Source organism: Dinoponera quadriceps, unplaced genomic scaffold (assembly GCF_001313825.1).
Source record: "Dinoponera quadriceps isolate SergipeBrazil2010 unplaced genomic scaffold, ASM131382v1 scaffold3238, whole genome shotgun sequence".
NCBI lineage: Eukaryota > Metazoa > Arthropoda > Insecta > Hymenoptera > Formicidae > Dinoponera > Dinoponera quadriceps.
This window is the reverse complement of record NW_014557229.1, coordinates 51,247-76,423: the sequence shown is the minus strand read 5'-3', so window position 1 is coordinate 76,423 and position 25,177 is coordinate 51,247. Positions and strand designations below refer to the sequence as shown.

The 25,177-nt window shown below is 49.2% G+C and overlaps 1 protein-coding gene across 1 annotated transcript in view; it reads left to right on the top strand.

Annotated features, from left to right (window-relative positions):
• LOC106748826 overlaps positions 1-25,177 on the top strand; it is a gene marked incomplete at both ends in the record, with an annotated part of 103,502 nt that overhangs the window by 37,023 nt on the left and 41,302 nt on the right. Inside the window, 6 exons of the mRNA XM_014627705.1 lie at positions 6,972-7,089; positions 19,993-20,086; positions 20,173-20,268; positions 20,684-20,773; positions 22,397-22,614; positions 23,266-23,404. Coding sequence (XP_014483191.1) covers positions 6,972-7,089; positions 19,993-20,086; positions 20,173-20,268; positions 20,684-20,773; positions 22,397-22,614; positions 23,266-23,404 — 755 coding nt within the window. The remainder of the gene's footprint in view (positions 1-6,971; positions 7,090-19,992; positions 20,087-20,172; positions 20,269-20,683; positions 20,774-22,396; positions 22,615-23,265; positions 23,405-25,177) is intronic.

The window sequence follows — 25,177 nt, the reverse complement described above, 5'->3', positions numbered from 1 at the left end:
CGTGCTTCGTCGCGAAACGAGGGTGAGATTGTACGCGAGAAGGGACCCGATGTAAAAACGCGAGGAAGAGGATGGGCGGAAAAGCGCGCCGTTGTGTATGAATATGTCGAGTCTCCCGTGTCGACGGAGGGCGTCTCTCATCGTGAGAGATTGAGGCATCCTCCGTGAAATTTTGTAAGCTGCGTCTATCCGCGAGTTCGTTACGTGGCTAATGATCCATTCGGTAGCACGTTCCTAACGGAGATCCATCTAACGCCGCCTACTAATTGGCCGGCCGATCTCCCCCCCCCCCCCATGGTTTCTCAATAACGGTCACGATGGGAAGATAATGCCGAGGCGTGGTTAACGTCATCTTAGCGTCGCGATATGCGCGCATCGCGGGTGTATACGGGGGTCGGGTCAAGGATCGGAACACGTATCCATACGTTCCCGCAGTCGGCTGGAACACCTGGAGCATATATCGCGCATGATCGACGACCGGTATGCAGAAGTCGATGGCCTGTCGAAAGGTGAAAGATTCAAGGTTAATAGAGGTGAGACTTTTTCCTCCGCATTATTGTGGACACTCGTCGTTGTCGACAACGACGCGTGTCGTTGATCTTTGCGTGTCAGTCGAAACGTCAGTGGAACTCCGAACGTTCAAATGGCAGCACTCGGACAAGCAATAGCAATGTTCTAGTGGAATAAACTTTAGAGTAAGGTTTTTTTTTTACAACGAAGCACCGGGATATTTTTTTTTATTTCGCGTTACTTAACGATCCAATTTTCCAATCTTTGGTCGCTTCTCTACGTAAATCTAACAAATGTGGTTTGGCTCTTACATGCGTTTTAGAAATAAAGGTTTAACATAAGGCCAAAATTTCGACTCGGGAACGCTGTGGGATATCAGTGGTATCTGCGAAGCTTCGGTAACTTTCTCTCCTATTTATATAACGTCAGATCCTTAACGTTAGATCGTTTAAATACGGATAATTCGCGCATTCAAACCCGAAAGTTGCGGTAACTCCGGAATATTTCAATATTCGCAGGAAGCGAATCAAATTCGACGGTCTCCTTGCGATTTTAGTAGAGCCGGGGCAAGTAACACCGTGTGTCGGATCGATCAATCGATAGCCTCAATAGCGAAAGTGAGGAGAACGAACACGTCCAGCGAAACGACCATGTGATTCTCCGACGTTGCGCGGCGAAGTCGAGAGGACGTCGGCCGGCCGGCCATTCATTTGTCGCGGCGAAGTTACGATCGTGGAACTTCCTCGTTCGGAGGTTTACATTGCGAGAAACTTACGGTGCTACTTGCCGCGGCGGATGCATAACCGCCGATTACCCTAACGAGTACGTGGTGGTGCATCGAGGCGACTAATTAAGCGATTATAGCGTCCCCGGAGAGTTAACGAGTGTTAATCCGCAGGCGAGTCGTGCCTGTCGGAGCCCACGGGGGTCAGCTTACCGCACGCCCGGCCGAGCACGACAACGGACTTGCTTATCACAGCGTGTTCGCTGAAAATCTCATTTCACAGCTTCTTCGGGATATCGCACCTCCCTCTCTCTCTCTCTCTCTCGTTCGATTCTATTAAGTTCGACCGCTACTTCTCGTTCGATTATTATATAAATACGCGCGCCTCGCGGTCACGCTGCTCTCTTCGCGCTCCCGGAGCCCGTTTTATCCCGCTCGAAGCGTAACCAACAGCTTCCGAAGGAACCGTCGACATCGGCGGAATGCCTCGAGTCCGCGACGGAGGAAGGAGGGGAAAGGAGCAACGCGAGACCGTTCCGATGTTTACCGAGAATGGAAACCGATCGTCTAGTTTACCGTGTGCCCGCACACAACTGGTAGAGCCGGGCTTCATCTGCATCGGATTAATTTCTGCGGCTCTCGACGTATACGGGAGCGTATATACTTATCTGTATGAGATTAAATGGACTTCACCCGGGACGCGTACAGAGAGGAAAGTGTATTGAATCAGGCGCCTCCCGAGAGGTTTCGAATAGCCGGCAGCGCGACCAGCGGGAACTTATTATTTCCACAGAAGCCCGATAAACCGTCCAGTCGACTAATTAAGCGATTAGTTGCCTATTGGATCCATCGGGCATCAATCTGCGGTTGAATCACGCGGCTGTATCACACGAGATGGACGATTCCCGGCCGGCTCGCAATATCCGCCGCTGCAAAATCGAGGATAATAACTCACCGAGCGTTCGTGAATTACACGTTACGCACGGGCATCCACTCCGCCGTCGTCGCCGCCGCCCGTTGTGCGTCGGCATTTTCATTTTAATAGAAATCGATCGGCACGGAGAGCCGAGAGAATAAGTAGGAAGTTAAAGAGAAAATAAGAGAGAGAGAGAGAGAGAGAAATTTAGAAGACGCGGGATAAGTGAGGGACCGGGTGGCGGCGGCTGATGGCCGTCGGGCGAAGGTGGGAGGGAGGCAAACACGGCCGTGTAATTAGAAATCACGGGGATTTACGGGGCATCGGGCAATAAATCCAAAAAGTAACGGCTAATGGCACGCGTATTGACGTATCCATCTGGCTATCGTTCATCTTTCTCACGAGTCGCAGCGCGCGCGCGAGCGTACGCCCCGCGCGCGTATGCCGCGACGAGCGCGCGCGCCTCGCGGCTACTCGCGATCCGGCCAGGAAGACGACGAGACGAAAGGATCGACGCCTCTAGAATGAACTACGGGGCTTTCTTCTCGGGGAAGAGACGTCGCGCCGGCCATAAGCACGCTTGATTTACGTTAAAAGCCGCGCCGGGCCCGGCGTTGAGTCTTTATCGGGTAGGAGTGAGGCGATGATGATGAACGATCGGCGATTTGTAGAGGCGATCGTCGAATGCAAGCTCGCTCGCACACGCGAGACACACGGCGCGTACACAGGCGTCGCGAGCCCGAGCGGATTCGCTGATCATCGGGGCAAGTCGTGGCCGATATCTCGGGCGCGCGAAACGCGAGTGAAGTGAGAGAGAGAAAGATCACTTTGTGCGCAGCGCCGGAAAAATGGCGAGTCGCAATCGTCTTTCAGCGCTTCGTTACGGGGATATTATCTGTCGGAAAGAGACCGTATTGTCTCGCGCATGACGCGTTCGATATCCCGGTTATAGATTTAGCCGTGCGCGCGAGATCTTAGCCGGCTTGTCGTTTCAGACGCGGTTTCTTCGATAGAGCCATTATTCGTCGCGACTTTCTAATTCTCAACATTTATCATACTGGAAATTATTATCCCGAATTAAATCTCCGCTAAGGCGATCCTCAATTATCCTGAGATACCTAACAAGCGTCTCCTCGTCCGCACGCCTTGCGCCTTCGGATTTTTACTCGTCACGGTTTTTAATTCTCGGCACGGGATGAACGATCAACGTCGAAGCGCCTACAATTTTTCCGCGCGTCGATTTCCGATGAGTGCGCGGAGAAAGATAACTTTGCCGTACTGATGTTGCCGAAACCGATCGTTGCTACCTGCATATTCGTCGTGGCAGCGATGAAATTTAGTTGACATTATCAAGTTAACGAATTATTCGTAATTCGAGCGAAAACAGCTTTGCCGCCTGGATAGAAAATATTCTGCTGAGTGAGTTCGTCCTTGGAATATATTAATTTGCTGTTAGAACAAAATAGTGTTTGCCTACGCTTACTAATTTGTTCTCGCAGCAAGATCATTTCAGATTCGATTCAGTAAGATAATCCGGCGAATGGTAATTAGTACTCTTGACAAGTAACAAATGATTTTTCTGTCTGTATAATAACTGGCCGGTTTTGCTGCGTTAACATAAAATTCACCACGTGCCTGGCAAATGATTTTTCTCCATGTGTAAGACAATACCGAATATATACCGGAGCATTACTCTCGGCGTGTCATAATATTTCGCACGCGTCGATTATAATTCGTTGCATTTGCCATGCAACTGGTTTCGTTTTCTCAACTGCTTCATTTCCATCTCACCGATGTCGGACAACGGAGCGCATCACAGTGGCGCCGAAGATACGTCGCATCGCGCGGCAGTCGACGCGGTTTCTCCGGCGCGAGCAAGCAGGTCGGATTAACGTCTTCATTCCGGGAGAAACCCCGCTTGCTCGCACGATGCCTCGCCGGTAATCGATCGGTTATGGTAATCCGAGCGAGCGTCCAGCGCGCGATCGTTAAAAAAGTCGCGCGCGCGCGGTACTCTCTCGGTTTATTTGCCGTGCGTACTCACTCACAGCGATAAGTGGGCGATGCGTGCAGTTCGATTAACGCAACAACGGGTGCGTGAGCGATCGTCCGTCGTGCGTGAAAAGAGAGAAACCCACGGGAGGAACGCCCATGCGATCCACCCGCGATCGCGATCGCTCGATTCCGGGGATATCTCCCGACGTGCGACGATCCCAACGCGTTTTGTTTATTAATGTTATAAGTTAGGCTCAGATGAGGCTGTTGTCGTTGTTGTCGCGTTCAAGTAATTAGAAAGTCACTGACGGATCTATCAATCGTGTACACGAACACACACATCGGCGCGAAATACACAATCTTCCTTACTTACGAGATTATCGTATTAATCAGCTTCGATTTTTCATCTCGACAGTTTGTCTTTTTTTTTTTTTTTCTTTTAATAATAGCAATGTAAGACGGTATTATTTGTTATAGTATTTTACTATTATATGTATATGCACAAGATCTCTTGTGAATTTGTACGAAACATAGATTTATCAATAGATAAGTAAGCGCGGTGTATCGGAAATATAATTGGTACAAATCGGTTAGAAATCAAGTTTTCAGTGCATTGGCGAATCATGTCGTTACCCGGTCGATTTATCATAATCTCGAGGATTGTATGTGTAATTACGGGATTAAACGTACTGTATCAGGATGATTGAGCGATAAATAATGACGATAATAGTGAAACTCACGGTGCAAAAAATAGGGCGCACACTCTCTACAATCATCATATCGCTGTTGCTTATAACGAAGCATCAGCCGATTGCCGTTGCCGAGTTGCATATTGAATCGATCTTCTCAGTAGTGCTGTCAATTTCGACCCGGATACCCGAGTCCTTCGGTAACTGAGTATACGACTAATTTCAGAAGTTATTATCATCTGTTACTGACAGAAAAATCAATAATTCGTAACGTCTGAAATTAGCCGTGTACTCAGTTACTGAGAGACTCGTGTAGTCGAGTAGTCGAAATTAACGGTACTATTTCTCAGCGTTGCACGACAAATGAAAAGTCCCGAATGGCCGTGTTTCGGGCGGCTTGTTCAAAATTCACGAAGAAAGAACGACGACTGTACCCGTCGGCGGCGGACGTTATTATCGCGTTACCGCGCAATCGGCCAGATAACGCCGGTATGAATTATCATTCACGCCTCGAGCGAGCGCCTTCGGAAGAGCTGCGAGGTATTACGCGTGTATTTATGAACTGGCAACGCGATGCGTTCGTCGTAACCGCACGTCTCGTAAAACTCTATACACCTCTATCCGGTAGGAGACTGATGTACTCGCGTATTAAACTCTCTTAACTTCCACTTACAATGCCACTACATCAAGCTCACGCAGTCCGTTAATGTGAAGAATTAATAAATCGTATTATTCCTCTCATTTCCGGACGGATTCCAGCATCATTTAATTCATAGATTTTACGCGTATATAAGATTTAACGTTTTACAGAAAATCCCAAGAACGGTTTGCATAATTTAATTAACAATGATAAAACTAGGAAAAAATTCGTTTCAAGTTTATAAAAGAATTTGAACGATGACGAGAGAAGCACGTGTGGGAAGATCCGAGAGATTTTACGTAATGTCTTTTTTTTTCTAGATTTTTTCTAGATTTTTTATATACGCAGTGTTGAATTTTTCCAATCTCGGGGCGCATTATTCCGAGGGTAACCGAGCGCGGGATCAATTCGTAATTGACTTTCACGGTCTTTAGCCGCGGAACGGGCATCCTGTGAATCCTATTACGTTCTCAAACATAGATCAGCTCGGAGCAACGCTAAGAGGCGTCGGCTATATTTAATGATCAGAAGTATATAGTTGGGTTACGACCCCGACGTCACGACCGCGGTAACGCGGATGAAAATGAACTGTTACTCGGCGCCTATCTATTACTTATCGGGAATTGTTTATAATGTCACTGCTGCGGCACATTTTACCCCGTACCTTATTCAGAGATGACCTACTCTCGAAGATAGATACAGCCGGGAGGATGTCGTTTGATAATTTATATCGGGTGAGAGATTACGATCGGCGATCGCTCATCGTGAGTCGAATCGTGCTCTGTAATCAACCGCGCCTGCCAACGTTTACCGCAACATTGAGATAATTCATGTTGCGCCATCGCGTGTGTATCCGCTCGGCGACACTAACTGAGACGCGCGTCGAAATGGAACGCGGCACGTATAAATGAATCGTTCCTGAAGACGTGTCGCGACTTCAAGTCCCTTTTCAGACATTCATTTTATGCCCACGATGATAACATTCTGTCATTCTGTGTAAATAAACGAGCAAACTTGCAATGTGTTCGAAGTTGGAAGAGTTTGAGGAGGAGGAGCCACCTGAATGGCTGACGTATAAATATCGCACATTAGTAAGAAACATAAAAAATAATATCTTTGTATTTGTAATATTTTACACATGCTTACCTCGTTTCAAATTGACATTTATTATTTAAGTTAAATAAATATATCGAATTTTTGCTCGGCAATGTTAAACTTATGACCTCCTTGATGCGCCACTAAGCCTTACAATCTCCTTAAATAAGGGTGGATGACATTTTCCGCGTTAACACTCAATCAAAAAGTTACACGAGAATAAAGAGAAAAAATAAAATAAATAGAAGAAAAATCGAGAAGCTATCTTAGGGCTCTCTTAATTTTAATGATTAATTCCAAATGAAACTCAAGGGCCAAGATTCGGTCACGAGTTCGAATTCTAATCACTTGCATTGAAAGCGCCTGACTCGTAACGAAGGATGTTCCGATTGTCTGTTACAGGATACACGGACGTCGCCGGGAGACCGGTCATCGAGTTCGAGGACAATGTGTCCACGAGGGAAGCCGTCTCCGTACGAGAGACATCGTCTTTTCTGCTCTACCTCGCCCGTCTACCCAGGTACGCTTCTTCCCCCGTTTCACTTCTCGCGAGCGCGCCGGTTCGCACAGTACATCAACTTCGGCGGTGAGAACGTCGAAATCACCGTACGATCGCGCGGAGTCGCGCGCGCGTCCGCCGCGCGATGCCGATAAATCAGCGAGATTATCGCGAGATCGGTCGCTCGTGCGCCCATTGGGGTGCGACGCCCGTAATTTATGAATTCGATTAGCGGGCGACGCGCGGCCGCGATCATTTTTTCGAGCGCGCACGCGCGCGCGGTCCGTTCTTCCTCATCCTTCCTCCACCCTCCCCTCCTATGCTTCCTCTCTTCTTCCTTTTGCTCGTAGAAAATTCACACTTTACGCCGCGGCGCGCTGGCGCGAGACACCCATTTATTACGCCGGCATCTGTACTCCTCAACGAGGCTGTGTTGTAGCCGATAATAACTGAAATCAACCGAGTCCGAATTGGCAATTTATTAATCCCCGCCCGGGAGAGGAAGGAGCGCGCGAGCTTTCCGCTAAATAAACGTGATCGACGCCGGTGTCGGTAATAATTATAATTTTCCGCCGTCATGAAGTCGCGGCCACGCCCACTATAATCGGCCGATGGGGAGCAAAATCGCGGCTTACCGTTCCTCTTCCTGGCCTGCCTCGTATCTCCGCCTACAAGCTCTCTAACGAAGCTTCCTCCCGTTCGTAAGCTATTCAATTAACACGCTTACGACGTACCTGCCGATATAAACGCTTTCTTTCTACATCCCGCGGCGCCGATTAAACACCCGTGAGAACCGTATCGGAGCAAATCGATGCCGCGCCGCTGAATTGCCGGGGAAACGCTCGCGCGGCCGACCGTTCGGCAAGAAAACCATCAACTTATCGATTGTTGATCGTCGATTAATTAAACCGTCGAAATGTATATCTAACTGATTTGCACAAACAAAAGATATTGTCAAAAGAAAGATACGTGTTTTCAAAATGCATCTCAACCTCGCTTAAGACAAGTAATCATTAAACCAATCGACCAATCACAATCATTTATTAGAAGAATAATTGACCGTGGTTGGTCGATTTACTCATAGTCACTTACGCGTCTTGAAGCAAGATCGTAGACAAGGGCTTAATGTAGAATTTAGAACTTCGTACGTGTCGACCGTTGAGTCCCATCGAGGCCCGAACGCAGAACTTGCAAAAAGTCGGAAGTGGTAATCTCGAGAGTGGCAGCGATCTCGCGATCATTCACCACGCGTCGGACGTTTACACACTTTTCCCGAAGGAATGGCTTCCTGGGTGTGCGTCTTATCGCCTCTCGAGGTATTTCCTCGTCACCGGCTCGGCGCCTTTTGACGCGCATTACGACTCTCGAGTCGACGCACGGTGATCGCGCGATGTCATCGCGCCGTCTCGGCGCTCTCGACCGCGTTCGCATACTCCCCGGCTCGTAAAACGCACCACGCGGCTTTATGGCTGGCCGTGCAATCGGGAACCAAAGCGCCGCGTCCCATGCATGCATGACTCCTCCGTCTGGGTAAATGAGCGGGCGAACAGTGTATCGATGGAAAGAACGACGAAGAGGGAGAGCGAGAAAAGCGCGCGCGCACTATTACGCTCGGGGCGTCTCTCGGCGAGAAACACACGGCGATCTATCTTTCGGCATCTCTTCGGCGCGCGCGCGCGTTTCCGCGTCGGCGACTCTTCTCCTCGTGTCGATACCGCGCGCGCGGCCTGGGAAAAAGTCCGGCGGCGCGGAAAATCTCCGCGAGATTTCATCGACTCGCGCCGCCTCACACCGGCTTTCATCGGTATCCCGGTGCGCAGTCGTCTCGTCGCGTCTCTCTCCGTGGGATCGCGATATCGCGACGTATCTCCGCGGGAATAATTGAAGGCGTCGTCGTCTCGTCGTCGTCATCGATAAAAAGGAAGAGAGGAGAGACGCGCGGGCGAGATCACGGCGGGGATCGATGTGTTAAAGCGTCACGTCGATACCGGAGTTACAGGAGGCACCGAATCACTCCGCCACTTTTATCATGGAAGAGTGTGTGAATTGAATATTGTTTGTCAAAATTTTATTCTTCCGTTACGTAACTATATGTACTCCCGCGAACCCGAGTCGAAATTTCGATGTTACTCTGACGCTCTTAATGATAGTTTGCGCCTACTTAGACGGCCTACACAGTCTGGTAAAAACCTACTTTGACGATATTGGCACTCTTTAACTTCTCCTTGGAGCCTTTAATTCTACGGATTACATTTCAACCGCGAGAACGGAAATTTAAGACGTCATCGGGGTCAGAGTGTAGGTGTTACATTATATTATTCGAATTGAAATCGAACCTGTTCCACTATCTTACCTCCTACTATGTTGCGGAATTAAAGATTTAACGCAGGGTTAAAATTTCGACTCGGTAAGACCGGGGGCTTACGAGAGCGGGAATTTTCTGGGGCGGGAAAAGCGCGAAACTGCTGCCGGTCGGGGATCGGCTGGCCTTCCGTGTCGATGGAGTTCGCGAGGAATGCGGTCGGGCGATACCGAAAAGCCGCGCGGGCGATTTATCGCGCGCGTTCCCAGGATCACGCGGCGATACTTCGAATTTATCGCGGCCGAGTTATCATCTCGCGTGGCCACAATACGCATTGTTACGTGTCGATATCTTTCGTTGCCGGAAGAAAGGCGGCCGAGCGCGAAAGGCTCGCCCGCTCGTATACGCGGCCAACTAGAGTCCGCTCGTGGAATCCGCGCGCCCCGACGAAAGCCCGATGGTGTCATAATGATCCTCTGAGCGGAACACGATCGCCATAAATCAACGCGCAGTGGTAACGCCGTTGCGGCGCACGGGATTCATTAGCACTTTTCCCGCGCGGGTCCCGCACTGGGAAAGCGCGGAACGACGTTGACATAGCGCCCGAGCCGGGCTATCGGTGGCAGATTACTCGCGGATAAGGCCGGCGATGCGGATTTATACTCGCCCGTGCGCGCCTGAACAAAACGACCGGCTGACGACGTCTGGGAAACCGCGCGCGCGAAATCGGAATTTCCACGTACGCCTCCCCTCCCGTCCCGCGGGTCCTTCTCATACTCGCCGTGTTATCGCGCCGAGTACTGTATCTTGACGGAGCATAAACAGCGGCACTCTTTCATCCCGTCGCGTAATCGCGCGGAGGCATCGTTTAATCGATGGACAAATTGCGCGTGATAAACGCACAGATGGACGTTTATTGCGAATCTGGGACACGGCGCGCGACTCGCCGAGATTTCGCACGCGGACACGTACGCGATTCGTAATTGTCGGATGCCGACTTAGGGCCGTCGTAAAATTGCGGGTGGCTGTCCGCGAGTACGAAGTGTCACGTTGTGATGAGAAAGTCACGCAATTGCGCTAATTGTTTGTTTTACGAAAATACCACGAAGTGTTAAAACTAAGGGAGATAGGCTTAAACAGATTATAGGGTTCTTTAAAAGCTAAAGCTACTTTTTTTTAAAAAGGCTCGAGAAAAGGTCACAATAGATCTGGTTGGGTCGCTTTAAGCTCTCAATCTCTGTAGTAATAAAAGCACTGGCGGACGTTCGCAGAGCTCTTCAGCTCGATAATTGGACGGAGGATGAAAACGATAATGAAATTCTGGATAGAATTTATGTCGACGACGTTAAAAATAACGATGTGAATGTATGATTAGGACAGCCACGTGTACAAATTAACGACTTTTTGACGTCCGATACCACCGGCGCCTTCTCTTGGGCGCGCGCGATCTATAAGCGCCTGTAATGCTCGCCCCTTAATTACCGGTTGTCGACACTCGCTGTCCCAAGGTCGACGATTTTCACTCGCGGTGTCGCTTCCTAGATCCGGCGAAACCTGTCCCGATTGGTAAAAAATCGGCCGTGCTCCGATCACGCCTCCGTTTCGCGGGGATTGAAGGTGAAATGGCGAAAGCGCAGTCTGCACCGTTATCGCGCATTAAGTGCACTCATCGTGCATGTCCGCGAGTACGTATCGGCGATCGGTCGATGTTTATTGCCCGATTGAAATTCGCCCGGCAGAAATATGGCGGGCGGCCTGCCGTTCGGCTAATCGACCGCGCGTTTTGATTAAACTTCCCCGGGTTCTCATTCGTATTTGCATATTGTTGTGATTGGTGCTGCGTGACGGCCGATCCGCGGTACTTTACGGAACGTATTTCTCCGTGAGCCTCGAATACCTTGGAATTTTAATGCCCTTCACAGAGTGCTTTTCTCATATGATGCAGTGAAAAAAGGATTTGGTAAGAAATTGTTACCAAACATTTAATGAAATCATTATCCAATTCAATGATTTGGTTATTGCAAAGCCATTTGGTTGAAACTATTTCACCAAATGTTTGATAATTGTTACCACATCCTTCTTTTCAGTGTGCGTGTGTTTTTTCTTTAATCTCACATAAATATATCTTTTTTTTTTTTAACATCATATTATCCATTTTGTTTTATATCACTAGAAATCGAGAAATCATCTAACGTCTTAGATATACGAATCGAAGATTGTGGAAATATTCCTACCTACGGGATCATCGAGGAGATATTTTTTACACGCTAAACGGATTTCGTTCCGTTGTTAAATAATAGTGTCAAAACATGGCAATCTTCGCTTAATGGGGAGACGGTAAGCCGATGTAAACGATGAAATTCGCGATAGTGAGGAACGCGCGTGCGTAACGGGTCTGTGCAGCTTTCTTAATTCGAGATTGTCATAGTGTGAAGTAACAAGTCACGTTTCACCGCGGCGGCGGCTTTTACGGTGGCCGGCATGAAAGCTTGTACCTCATACGGGAGAAATATATTGAGCGTCAGCCGGGACTCCCGCGGTTTGCGTTACGCGTAATAACTTGATTGGTCGCGGTGAAAGGTCGAATCACCAAAAGTAATTCGCAAATGCATTGCCCGGCGAAATTGACCTCGAGTCGTCTTTCACCGTTAACTCGCATCACCGGTTTGTCCGGCGATGAATCGGAGCTTTGATCGTTATATTAAGACGGAAGGCGAGAAATTGACTGAACGAACGAATGCACCGACTTGCGCAAAAATGCACGCCGCTTGTGTAGAGTGCATTCACGTAGCGGGCCGAAATTTTATTCACGCCACGTTTGCAACGCGGTAAAACGCAATTAGCGCACGGACAATCGATAGTGATCGGCCGTTGCGCCCGGGATCGACGAGAGACGGCGGAGACGCGTAGCTTTCTATTCAAATAAATTTGATCCACGGCGCCGATTGTGCGAAAATCGGGGCAACGGGAGGGAAAGGAACATCCGAGCGCATCGAACATCACCGTCATATTAGATGGTATCGAGCAGCCCGCGAGCCGCTGATTGATCGCTCCATCTCATAATAAAACCCCCACTGTGCGAATAGAGTTTGCCAGAGTCGAGGAAGAGGTTGCTTCCTCGACTCTCTGCCGAGAAAAATACATCGACTGTACGGTAGTCGCGCGAATGACAGGTGTCATCCGTGTGCACTAAAGTTGCATCTTCCAACAAGTATCCAACTCGCGTCTCCGTCAGTTAAGGACTGCTCTGAAAGACCCTCATTTTCTTCAGCTTTTCCACCGAGCGGCCGCGACTATCGCCCCTTTTTCCGCCCCGGTGACTGCGTGGCGGCGCTATTATCCGCGGGTTGGATCGATGAGAATCCGTATCGGTGTCCGCGAGACTAATAATTAATAGACGATCGCCGTTTGCGCGAGCACGGCGAGCCAAGGAACATCCCGGTGGCTGGCGAGCCGTCGTGTATCACGTGGGACGGCGGAGAGTCACGAGCGGCAGATCGCAGGGACGATAGGGATCGCGGGGGATCTCTCGTTGATCCAGTTGTGCACCTGACCGCATTTCCGCATGAGTTATGGACGCGCATCAATCCTTTCACCCCTCCCTGCCCCCCGTCTCGCTCGGAGCCGGCGTGATCGTCGGGCCTCCTCCTGCCTGCCCTCTCGCCGCCGAGCCACCCTCGTTTCTGGCCAGATGGTAACGGTAACGGCTTCGGCGAAACGTCCCTCATCGCTATCGCTCGGCTCGCTTTTCCCCTCCGGGACGAAGATCCGCAGCTGCAGTTTACCGACCCACTTCCGAGATCGTATCTGCCATCCGAGTCTCCGTGTTTTTCTTCTCCCCAGCGCCATCGCGCCTTCTCTCCCCGTGTCCATCCCCAATTGATGGCCTCTTATTTTCCCTTGATATCGTCCTCTCTTTCGGAGGACCACCGAGGCTTTCCCGGATCCCTTTCAAAGCTTCTTCTTCGGAGCTTGTTCGGAGGAGTTTTAGGTTTCCTCGGGACGTCTATTTGCATAATTCAGGAGTGTCCCGGCGGGATTCGCTCGCCCGGTTACGTCGCGTCCTGTATTGTCGTCCCTTATTTCGATGTGATTAACGACGCTCGGCGAGATGTCTTAATGGGATTCTTTTACGGGTGAACACGTATCGTTTGATTGATGAAACCGATTGGCGAAACTCTACGCCGGGGCGAGCTTCGCGTTAACGCTACTTTAGCCGCGACGGGCTAAAAATAACAACCGACTGTAGTCCTTTCGTCTTCGTTTTGACTCCTCATGCAAATCGACACGCCGCTGATATATGACTGGCATTAATCTCGCACGGAGATTGAGTCCGCGGATCCGATCTGAAATATTCGACAGGGAGAACGAGACTCTCGGTAAGCAATAGGAAATTGCCGTCGTTCCTGCATCGCGTTCGTTCGCTGACACCAGCCGTTTTATCGGTCTCTTTCGTGCATTCTCGTGAAATTATCCGCACATGTGTAATCAGGTTTGCGCACGCATCTTGTTTCATCGAACGTAAAGGTTTACATTTTCCTGTTACGTGGCGAGGCGTATAAAAATCGCGGCACGCTTCGTTTTCTCGCGCATGCCGGGAAAAGCCGCGCGATTTTTACGCAACGAGACAGGATCCGCGCTCGGCGCGATTAGCGCCGTAAAAGCGCAGAGTTTAAATACCCGACGGTCTTTGCGCGCGCTTGTTAGAGCGCTATTAGCGGCATTAGAACATTATTAAGAATATAGGTCTCCTCGTTTTTAGTGTCAGTTCGCACGATCCGCCGGTCGCCGGACGGACGCTCCACTTACGTCGCGCTCGGCTCCTCGACTTTCTACGAGTTCGTCGTCCCTTCAAGGACCCGAAATTCGATCGCGTTCGAGAGTTAATCGCCCCGACCGACTCCGAAAGAGGCACCTCGACAGATTTCAATTTGGCTTTTTTTTCAGATCGTTCGATATGCAACTTTACCTTGATATACTGTATTATCTTTTGCCTGTCGGCGTTTCGTCCAGATTAGAATGTCACCTACGGAATAAAAAGAGATGGTCGGCAGAAAGACTCGGGTGTGAGATATGAAGAAAAGAATTTTTATCTATTATATTATTAATTAAAACTAAAATAACTAATAATAGACTATTAACTAAGCCCGAGTCGAAATTTTAGTTCTTACTTTAAGTTTACTTGGTTCTACATTTTAAGTCTTTTATCGCGCTCCTTTGATATTATAAATGACAAGTTTTCCCGTTTTCTCTACTTGAAGATTTAACGTAGAACTAACGTAGACTTATTCGTAGGACTAAGATTTCGACTCGGGAATAAACTATCAACAAAAATATTTTTTTGAAGTCTTCCGTCGGCCTTTGGACCGACATCCTCAAGTATAGCTTTACGGTTTGTCGCGAACAGCTCGTTTCGTGTTTCACTGTTACAGGGTGGGCTTATCAAAAAAACTTACGTAAACGAGCACGATCTGACGAATTTCTCGGAATAAAGATTAAATTAACACGAATGGATCCTTGTTTCTAATCTTGATTAAACTATAGAGGCACCGCCGCCTTTTCTTAATTCATTTTTCTACACGGAGCCGTGTAAAAGTGCGATGACTATTGAACGTTCCCGCGACGATCGAGCATATTTAGCCAGGAACACGGCATTCCCGAGTTAACGTCCGCAGCACCAATAGCTCTCTCTCTCTCTCTTTCTCTGCGACCCCGCGCTCTCTGTCCATCGCATCGTGATCGTCGTTACGTTACAAAGGTGTCACGCTCGACGACGTACTAACGCTATCTCCCATATTTATCTAAACTTTATGGCTCGTGACTAAGCATCAGGATGGAACTTCGGCATCCTGTAGGTTCGATCGAATCCGCCGCGCTAGAAAAAAGGCCGGAGCCGCGGCGGCGGCGGCGGTTCGACGCAGAGGGCCGTAATATAATTCACCTTCATTCTGGAGATATTTCCGGGTGTGACCGCGGCCACGCCGCAGGCATTTTTCTCCCATCCGCGAGGGGAAAGAATTTTACGTCTCGCGATAGGCGGGAATGAGCAGCGACGACGAGCAACGTGTCGCCGCGTCACGTGCACACCGGTAGAAATGTCATTCACGCGGGCCCCGGACGCGAAATTATCGCCGTTGCACAGTCAGAGGTGCACGCGGGATTCTCCCCGGTGTGTCAATTGCGACCCGGCAGTCGGTCGTGACGCGCGGCCGCCGTTTCGCCCACCCAGCACGCGGTCGCGCTTTCAGACGCCGCAGCGGGGACGGGTTGTCGTGATACCACCGAATAGTGGACGCCGGTTCTACCCGGTCCGGGATGACAATGGTGCTAATGCGCGAGAAGCTCTCCCGACAGTAGCGTAATTGATAGCCGCCGATCTGCTTATTGTGAGTTCGTGAATTCGCAAACGGCCGTTTCTCTCATTCTCTCTCCCTCTCTGACCATCGTGCCAATAGCGCGCGCGTTAATTAGCGCCTTAACGTACTTAAACACGATTCCCCGTGTTTCTTGAAGCTCTCTCTTTCTCTCTCGTTTCATCAGTCCGCGCTTTCAAACGCTAATTTGGGAATCGTTTGAATTTCAAATGTCGATGGAACACACACGTTGGTCAGTCGTAAAACCATTGAATTTGTCAATCCGTAGCGTAGAAACGGAGAAATTAGGCTCGGCCGTTCGACAAGTGTGTTATCGAATTACCGAGTCGTACGAGTCGTCGTTTGACTGCACACGCGCGGCAATTAAAATCGTCTCCGACGTCTACGTTCCATCGCGTGTCACCGTGACATCGGCTTCCGGGCCAGTCGAGGGGCCCGCCTTTCCAATGCCATTACGAGAGGAAACGCGTCCGTCGGCGCCGCGGCAACGGGACCTCGGGTACGAGCGCGAAAATTCTATCTTGCGGCGCCCTTTCATTAGCTCTCCCGATGTGTGGGACGTGTAATTTAGACGAGGCGTTAACTGTCAAGCGCGCTAACGGCGATCGTTGTCGACACGGTCACTTCAGGGCCGCTCTTATCGATCTCGTTCCTGCCGTTACCGGCGAATCGCGTCGTAAAGGGACGAAGAGAGAAAGAGAGAGAGAGAGAGAGCAGCGTATACACGCTACGCCTATATTTATCATACGTCAGCGGCCGCGCGCGGTTTACATCGCGCGCTGATGAACCCGACGCCGAGAGCGAGGCGAGCGTGGGCGTCGCGATCGTGAGCTGTCGCGCGACCTTACCTCGGCGAAATCGAAGTGATTTACTTATCAAGGATGATCACCGCTTCCGAGCCACGACTATGCCGATATCTAACTGTTCTGCATCGTTGCACCTCGCGGACGACGTGTCATTATGGTTACGCGGAAACCGGACGGCTTGGGATGGATTCGACGGGGAACGCGCGCGGATGGTTCGACGATATTGTCTTCTTATCTGTTATCGCACGGTTAAATGGAAAATGCGCGCTTTTAGTAACCGAGGCCGGAAGAGTATACGAGCGAAACATGCATTAACGATGACCGGTTAAAGGTCATTATTGTGCGATTTATCTTTCCGGCTGAAAAAGCGTCTCTCTGCGTCCGTAGACGAACATATCCGTTGAATGTTAAACCACGTGACCGCGGGCAAGGTGTGTGTAATTTGCAGAATTATTTTCAGACAGCGTGCACAGTACGGAGAAGGAGGATAAGATGACAATTTGCTAATTTTCTTAAGATAATAATAAATAACGAGTCGGTGGCTGCAACTGTCGTTAGAGGTTTTTAATAATGATAAATAATCCGTCGCAGTTTGACTTCAATCCGTCAACGACAGTAGGTAATATAATAAGAAATGTATTTTGTATTTCTTCGTAAAAAATTGTACAATTACACAGTTATTTCTTGTTTTATATTGACACGTTCTCAAAACAATTAATTAGTGATAAATAATTAAAACGATAAATAATCAGACTAAATTCTAATTTATTCATTAATTTTTCAATTCATGCCGATAATAGACGATACTTGAGCTATTCGGAGAAAGGATTTTATTTTCATTGTTTTCACATCGCTACGGAAATGAAGGAAAATCGACAAACTTCAGAAGTCGTCATCACGCCTCCTTCTCCTTCGTATCTTTAAAATGACGAACTCAATGAGGAGGACAATGTGTTGGGGGTGGAGCACGAAATAACCGAGAAAAAATCATTCGCGACGAAGGCGTGATAATTAATTTTCGGCTGTACGATAACAAAGCGGAGTCGAGAACATCGGCGCGAGGATCGGCCATTGCCGAGCGTTCCACCGGCGGTGAAGTCCGGAAACACGATCTTCCCGGGTTCGAAGGTTACTTCTACCGTGACTCCGCGTAATGGACGCGCGGGAACGACAGGAAGTCAGGACAGCGATTTGATTTTATCTCGTTCGAGCTATCGCCCGAACAAGTTACTCCGCGGTAACATCGCGCCGTGTATGATTTGCCCAGCTGAGTTTTACGGGGAATGACGCGACGTGCACCACTCGAAACTCTCGGTCGGCGCAGTTGCACGTTGCAATTTGAGAAGGTTGTCACGAAGCGTTCGCATTGCCGTCGTCCCCGCTCTGCCGTCTCGCTCCCTCTCTCTCTCCTTCTCATCTTCTCCCACGGACGCGAACGTACGCGGAGGATATCTCGCCGAGTTCCGCCTGTCGATTGCGCCGCGACGGCGAAATCGAGAGAACAACGACGACGACGACGGTCATAGCCGCGGAAGTGCTAGAGAATGGCACGGAGGCAGAAATTTACGCGCCCGCTTCGACCGTAGCCTGTCGCGCTGATGACAATTTAGGATAGATCGGAACGCTGTGTGCCCGCACACACACACAAGCCCGCCATTGTACCTCCGCCTTAGACACTGCTCCACTGTACACCGTGGTGAGCCCGGAGGCATGATTACTGTATATGCGAGGGCGACGAGAGTGCCACGGAAGCCGCGTGAGAAACGCCGTACATACGTGACGCCAACCACCCACGTGTCATAAGCGAATGCCGTTCGCGATACACGGCGTAACTGGGTTATGTTTAGTTGGCTGAGATCGCACTTATGCTTATCTTTTCAGCTACCGATCCCCCCGCTGCAAACGCGGCTATCACTCCGGAATGCGAACGCACTTCGTTGCAGCGGAAATCTCAGTCGACATAATGACGACGGTCTCACGATATGCAGTAAAATAACGTCACGGTCATTTAATAACTTAGAGCTAACTTAAGTAACTCAGCTTGTTGTGTTCAGTTCAGCGCGATAAAACGATACACGATGTGATTAAGAGATATATAAATATCGTTTCTTAAGATTTCCATTTGATAAAGTAAATTGTAGACTTTGAGAGTATTATTGATTAAAATTGGCTCTAAAAAAATTTGCATTCCGTCTTCTGAAGAAGCAATGATATAATCGTGTAATGAAAAATCCCCATCGGACATGATTCTATTAATTAATATGTATTTTTGTGCTTTCGTGTACTTTCAATTGTCGTCGTCTATAATTATATTCCCCACTCTGTAACACGTGACTGTCGCTCTTCCCTCACGTTTACAATTGTACTTAACGTTATTAAGTACATCTCGCTTTTACTTTTCTCCACGCTTTTACTCTTCACCTACTTTCAATCGTACACGTTAATGTATGTATATTGTTAATATTAATGTTCTCACATCGCGACGTTACTATTGTCGGCGGAGTGTTAACACAGAAGGATTAATTGCGATTACGTTTGAATCGCATCGCGGAGTTTCGTGTCGGACGTGCTCACGAAAAATCATTACCGGCTAATACGTTCTTGAATTCGGCGCACACCGCAGTGAACGATTACTCTTATGGGAATTATCGGTGGTGTCAAGAACACGCCGGTGGTTACCGCGATTTAAGCACTTCGCCTTAACCTTAACCCATCGGCTGAATGGCAAACATCGCGAGAAGCGACACGACGATTTAAGCAGCCTCGTTTCCCCGTGGTCGTTCGTTGCGCCTCTGACTCGTCGAGTCTGCACGTGTACGCTGATTTACAAAAGTATATTGCTACACAACGGAGTGACACGTTTCACTTCGCTCGCGCGCGCGCGCGACGGTGAAGGAGAAACCGACGCACGTGGGAGATCCTGTCGCGCGTGTGGACTACCGGCGACGCGGCGACTGACTCATGTGCGCGCATACGAAATTCCTCGGCGGCAACGATAATATTTGTTTAGGAAATTTCCCCTTCGTAAATACGGTCGATAAGCACTCGAAAACGTGCCATGCGCCGTCTGGCTAATGCGCGAGGCGAACAATGGCTATTTTTGGGCAACGCTCCCGGTCCCTACGTTAATTCCGGTGCAGCCATGTTGACAGTCGTTTCAACAGAAACGGGAGAAAGTTCCTTAAATTGTCACACCAATTGTTTTGATTTTAATTTTAATCCTAATTCATATTTTTAACACGAGTATTTATTTATTTTACGTATTTATTTATTGATTTGACGCATTAGTTAGTCATCGGGGAAGAGATATAACGTTAAGATACGCGCCGGTTTTTCATCTTGACATAACTCACGGCAGCGATAATGAGCGATTAAACGATCGATAGTTTAATTTCATTTTTTCACACATTTAACGTTCAACGTACATTTGCTCATTTTTCAGCACCGACCATACGAAGGACGGCTTCACCGTCTTCGTACGCGGCGATTCCAAGGAGGGCCTGGACTTCGTGGACAACGTGTTGCTTCTGCTGCAGGTAAGAGACGGTTTCGCCGTGCTAAGGTGAGTGCTTGCTCCCACGATCGCTACCACAGCAATCACGCGTGATTGTCGCTTTTGCAGGACAGGATCAATGTCACCCAGACTCTAGTGTTTCGGGCAGCCACAGCAACGGACGGCCCGACGGTCGAGTCTTTCTTACCTCTCAGTAGCGTCCAGGTGAGTTGAGTTCCCGATGGCGACGAACAATTAAATCCCCGAACGGCATTGAGCGCGCGCCTTCCCGCGGGCAAGAAAGTAGCCGAAAGAGATTGCCCGTTTCTCTCTCTCTCTCTTTCCCTCTCTTTTTCTCGGCAATCATTGTGCGCGGTCGATCCAAATTCCACGCTGCATTATGTTCGGCTGCTTAAAACGCGCGCACGTGCGTCTCGTACCGGCGTGTATTTCGTCCGGTAATTGTCCGCTACGTACGTTATTGCCGCGCCATTGTGCCACGGGCCACTTTTGTCGTCGCGCCGGGGCGCTCGTATGTTTGTTCACGGCTAAACGTAATTTACGGCCGCGTAAGTACGATCATTGAACGACTTCGCGACGACGACGATGTATAATTAGCCCCATAAACGCTTCCTTTCAGACCGTCGTCGTGAATGACGCCACTCTCGCCAAGTATATTCCCAGGCGGGAAGAAAATCACGACCAGATGCAATGGATCGCTTTTTATAAGGTAATTATGCCCTCACGGTGAATACCTATACTTGTCGGTGTCGCGCGAGGCTTCATACTGAAATAACGCGTCTCACGAAGACCCCCGGCGGTATACACTTTGTAACTATAAATCAGCGGTATTCGAGCTTCGTGATTAGGAAAACGGGCGTGATAATTGCGTCAATTAGCGATTATCGGCCCGATGATTGTTAATTAAATGAATATCCGCGGCCAATCTACATTCATATTAACCTTTCCGCGCGAAATCTCTTTAATAAGCTGTAATTATTCCCACGGCTCGCACATCTCCCGTGAATGCTCCGCGAGATATTCGCTGATTTTTATCTCAACCGTAATGGGCATAATTCGTTATATAAATGAGAAAGGATCGAGTTACATCGTGTTGCGCAACGAAGACTAATGATCGCTTAGTCACAACTATCGCGCGCCGGTGAACAGCCGCGAACAATATATCTTTCGAGGCGAACCTCGCGACAAATTGTTATCGCGGCTTGTCGTTCAACGTCAAGCGGCGAATGGCTGTTTCGTTCGGCTCGCCTCAACGTCACGACGGATGATTCGGCGTGTGTGACGAAATAAATACAGGTTGGAAATCGCTCGTGCGAAATAATTGTGTCGTTCTGGCCATTCTGACGGCCTTTCGCGCCCGATCGTCGGGGAATTTATCGTCCGACCGTGGCAATGATCGACGTTTGCAATTTGTCTCAGTACTTCACGATCGATGAAGGATGTCGTTACGATCGTTTTTGCTTGCTTTCTTCCAGCACGATTTTTCCTCGCGCAAAAGAATCGATTCACATTGAATTTCTCTCTCGGATTTCACACGGATATATATTCAGATCGAATGTGAAACACATTTTATCGCCGAGAATTTTTATTTCATATCCTGATTATATTAAAGTATTTTCAATGACGCATCAAGGAGGCTTCTCGTAAATTTTCCGTTTATCAAGCACAATTTCTCTTTTCATATTTATTTCACTAGCCGAATAACAAATCACTGTATATTCTTCAAACGAAACGGTCAATAATTTTGAAATATGTTACAAGCTCGATTAACTTTTGTATCACGTATGTATTACAGATTTATCTTACATTTGGTTGAACGTTCGAACCTCCTTAAATTGCATAACTGAGTGATCAATCAGTGAACTCTCGCTTTCTCGCCACAAAGATACGCGTGTTATCGTAGGTCGTTAAATGAACACGGGAAATGCGACATCGAGAAGTCGATATCAATCGCTGTGCCGGCGCGAGTTGATCTAACGCGATTGGTATTCGGCGCGAGCCGATTCGCGAGCGAACGGACAATCGCAGCCGAGAAATGGTCGAGATAACAGTTCGGCGTATCTGTCCCGCGTGTAATGGATATGCGTCAGCCGTTACGTACCTCTTTAAGCAATGTGCTCCCCGTACGTTTCACATCGGCCGATCGATTACGGCTCGTCGAGCCGTGCAACCGCCGCGCGTGTCCACTTTTACTACACGTCGCTGACATTCCCCCCGGGCCACCGATTGCTGATCCAAGGACATTTGTTCGCGGTGATCACGGGAGAACCGCCGGGAGAGGAGAGACAGCGCATCGACCCGCCGGCGTGATTGGTATTTTGATTTCCCGCAGGAGTACGACGGCCTCATGACGGAGTGGCAATCAGCCGGTCGCAGATTGGCCCTCGAAATGTCGGAGCTGAAGGAATGCACGAGCCTGTCCGGCACTTTGACGCCTCTCGGTCGGCTCCTCACGGACCCCACATTGAGAAGAACGTCTAGAGATGCCGAAGAGGCCATCACCGCGCTCGAGGAACGCGCGGCCCCGCTTCTGCACGTCGAGCACGTTAGGTAGGAGAATTTTATATCCATAATGAGCGAGCGCGCGCCTACGAGAATCGCCATTCCTGTGACGTGCGACAGAGGGACATATTTTCCGCATTACGTCTCCCGTCGCGAGATTTCTTCGTCGCTCGAGGAAGCGGACAATTGAAAAAATAATATCTGAATTATTCTAATTTATTCCTCGCGACATGGGGGGGGGGTATCCCTTTTTCTCCGTATCGGTGTATTGGTAATATTATTAAAATATTCATAGTCGGTAGCGAGCTCTATATTGCTCCACTTGCAGCGGCGCTGATCCAATCACAGTTACGCGTATCCATTTATCCGCGGGATAACTTCTGCCGCGGCGCATTAAACGCGTTGATCGCGAGCGCATTAATTCGCGAAATTGACGGTTGTCGGCTTGATATATGCCGAACTAACGCGCTCGGCTTGCGCGCATACTTATGAGGTGTATCGGCCGAGGACACTTGAACGCACAGATAGGGAAACCTCGCCGCCGAGGCGCGCGCATTCGATTTCGCGCGGGATCTTCTCTCTCTCTCTCTCTCTCTCTCGTGAGTCAGAGTTCGATCTTTTCATATGCGAGATTGCCGAGACGGCTGCGCGAATTCCTAACGGTGCGGTCACGATCGCGGTTCCTTTTTATCTTTCCAGATTGTCGGTGAAACGAGCCCGGAGACTGGTGGAGGAGGTGGGTAAGGCCGCCACCAGGCTGGAGTCATCGTTCGAGTCGCGACGCGCGACTATCCGCAATCTCGCTGTTCTACGGAGCATCGAGGATCAGGCGCACGAGGTAAGTCCTGCGCAAATTAATACGCCTGTGAGCTGTCTCGAGGGCCCTCGTACGTCTTTCTCTCTCTCTCTCTCTCTCTCTCTACGCCCTGTGCAAACTCACCGGCCGGGCTAATTCACGCCAAAACCACGTCATCTTATCCGGCTCGACGCTTACTCCTCGTGTTAACATCATTATGACAAAAGCCAAATAAAACGACACGGTCATGTTGTGCAGGGGGAAGGGGGGAAATGATGTAGCGGGAAAAACGACGATTTGCTAATTTTTCCAAGTTAATAGCAAACAACGCGTCGGTGCTCATAACTCGTTAGGGGCTTCCGACCATGATGAATAATCTATCATAGTTTGACTTCAATCTGTCAACGACAGTAGATGATATAATATAAAGAAGGTTTTTTCGATATACCTATATGTAATTTTGTGGTATTTCTTCATAAGGAATTGTACCATTATAGTAATATATCTATACCTGACACTGTCCTCAGTGACGAATGGAAAATTCGAATTCTGTAGTTCCGACATGCACACAATAGCGGGGTATTTATCGCTCTACGAAGAAGTCGATTCGAATAACGAAGCATAGATTGGGGCATCGAGACTGCGAATGTTGGCCAATTGTTAGAATCGCGTCAGAGAGTCCGGGATCGGCGCGTCGTCGTGTGTGGACGTTGCTTAAGGGTTGACGACGGCCACCGTGGCCTTGAACCAGAAGAAGAAGAAGAAGAACGTCGGTGTACCGCGACGTGGCTTGTTATTCCGCGCGTGCATGAAAGCCCGCGCCGTACACGGCCGTTCCTCGCTCTCCTCGACGATTACGCCGAAGTTATTGCGCGCGGTGCTTACGCTGTCTCGCATATTCGCGGGCCATCTTCCTCCCTTCTGAACCACGTATGGCGGCTGCTCCTTGGAGCGCGACTCGGACATCGGATTCGAGCGGTCAGCCTCCCTCGTCGGTCGATAAAGGCGAACGTACAAAGGGCTCCCTGTCCTCGCACGTGAGGCTTCCATAAGCGAGCTTTCGCTTCGAAAATCGCCGCGTACCTGGCCGTCGAACGTTGGCCTCTCTCGAGTCGACGTTTGATCTCGCATCGATCTTTCGCGAGCTGATAGAACGCGACGACGCCTTCGATACCCGCTGGTTTGTTATTCCTTGGTCCTTCGTAAATACGACGAGGCTTTTGTCAGAAGCGTCGAAAGGACCTACGCTCTCCTTTTTGTGTGCCGGGAAAGACTCCTTTTTTGTCGGATATTTTTATTTGTAGTTGGACAGTACCCCTGTGAGTGAATATATTTATCTGCAATATTTTCGCACTCTTTGANATATATATATATATAATAATTTTACTCGAAGGACGGATTTATCTTCGTACAACTCGACATTGATGTCAATATTTGCCCGATATTCGTCGATTTATTTTCGAGACACGAAACTCGGCTGTTTTCAGAAGTAATTTCGAGACGGGCTTATTTGCGAAAGTATTTAACTTCGTGAATTAAGTGCCCCCGATGCTTTCTCCGGCAATCTCGGCCGGTCGAGTGATTGTTCGGTCGCCGATTTCGAGAGAGGTGCCTAAAGCAAACACGTGTTAACGCGTTTTCCCTGTATTAGAGACGCCACGCGAGATCGGCGCGCGCAATCATCCGCTGCCTCCCCGACGTATTACACTCGCTATTTTCATAATGACGACGGTGGACGTGGCTGGCGCGTGTTACCAACGCGTCCGAATATAATCGATAATACGACGGGATCGCGCGAGCCACGTCCACCGTCGT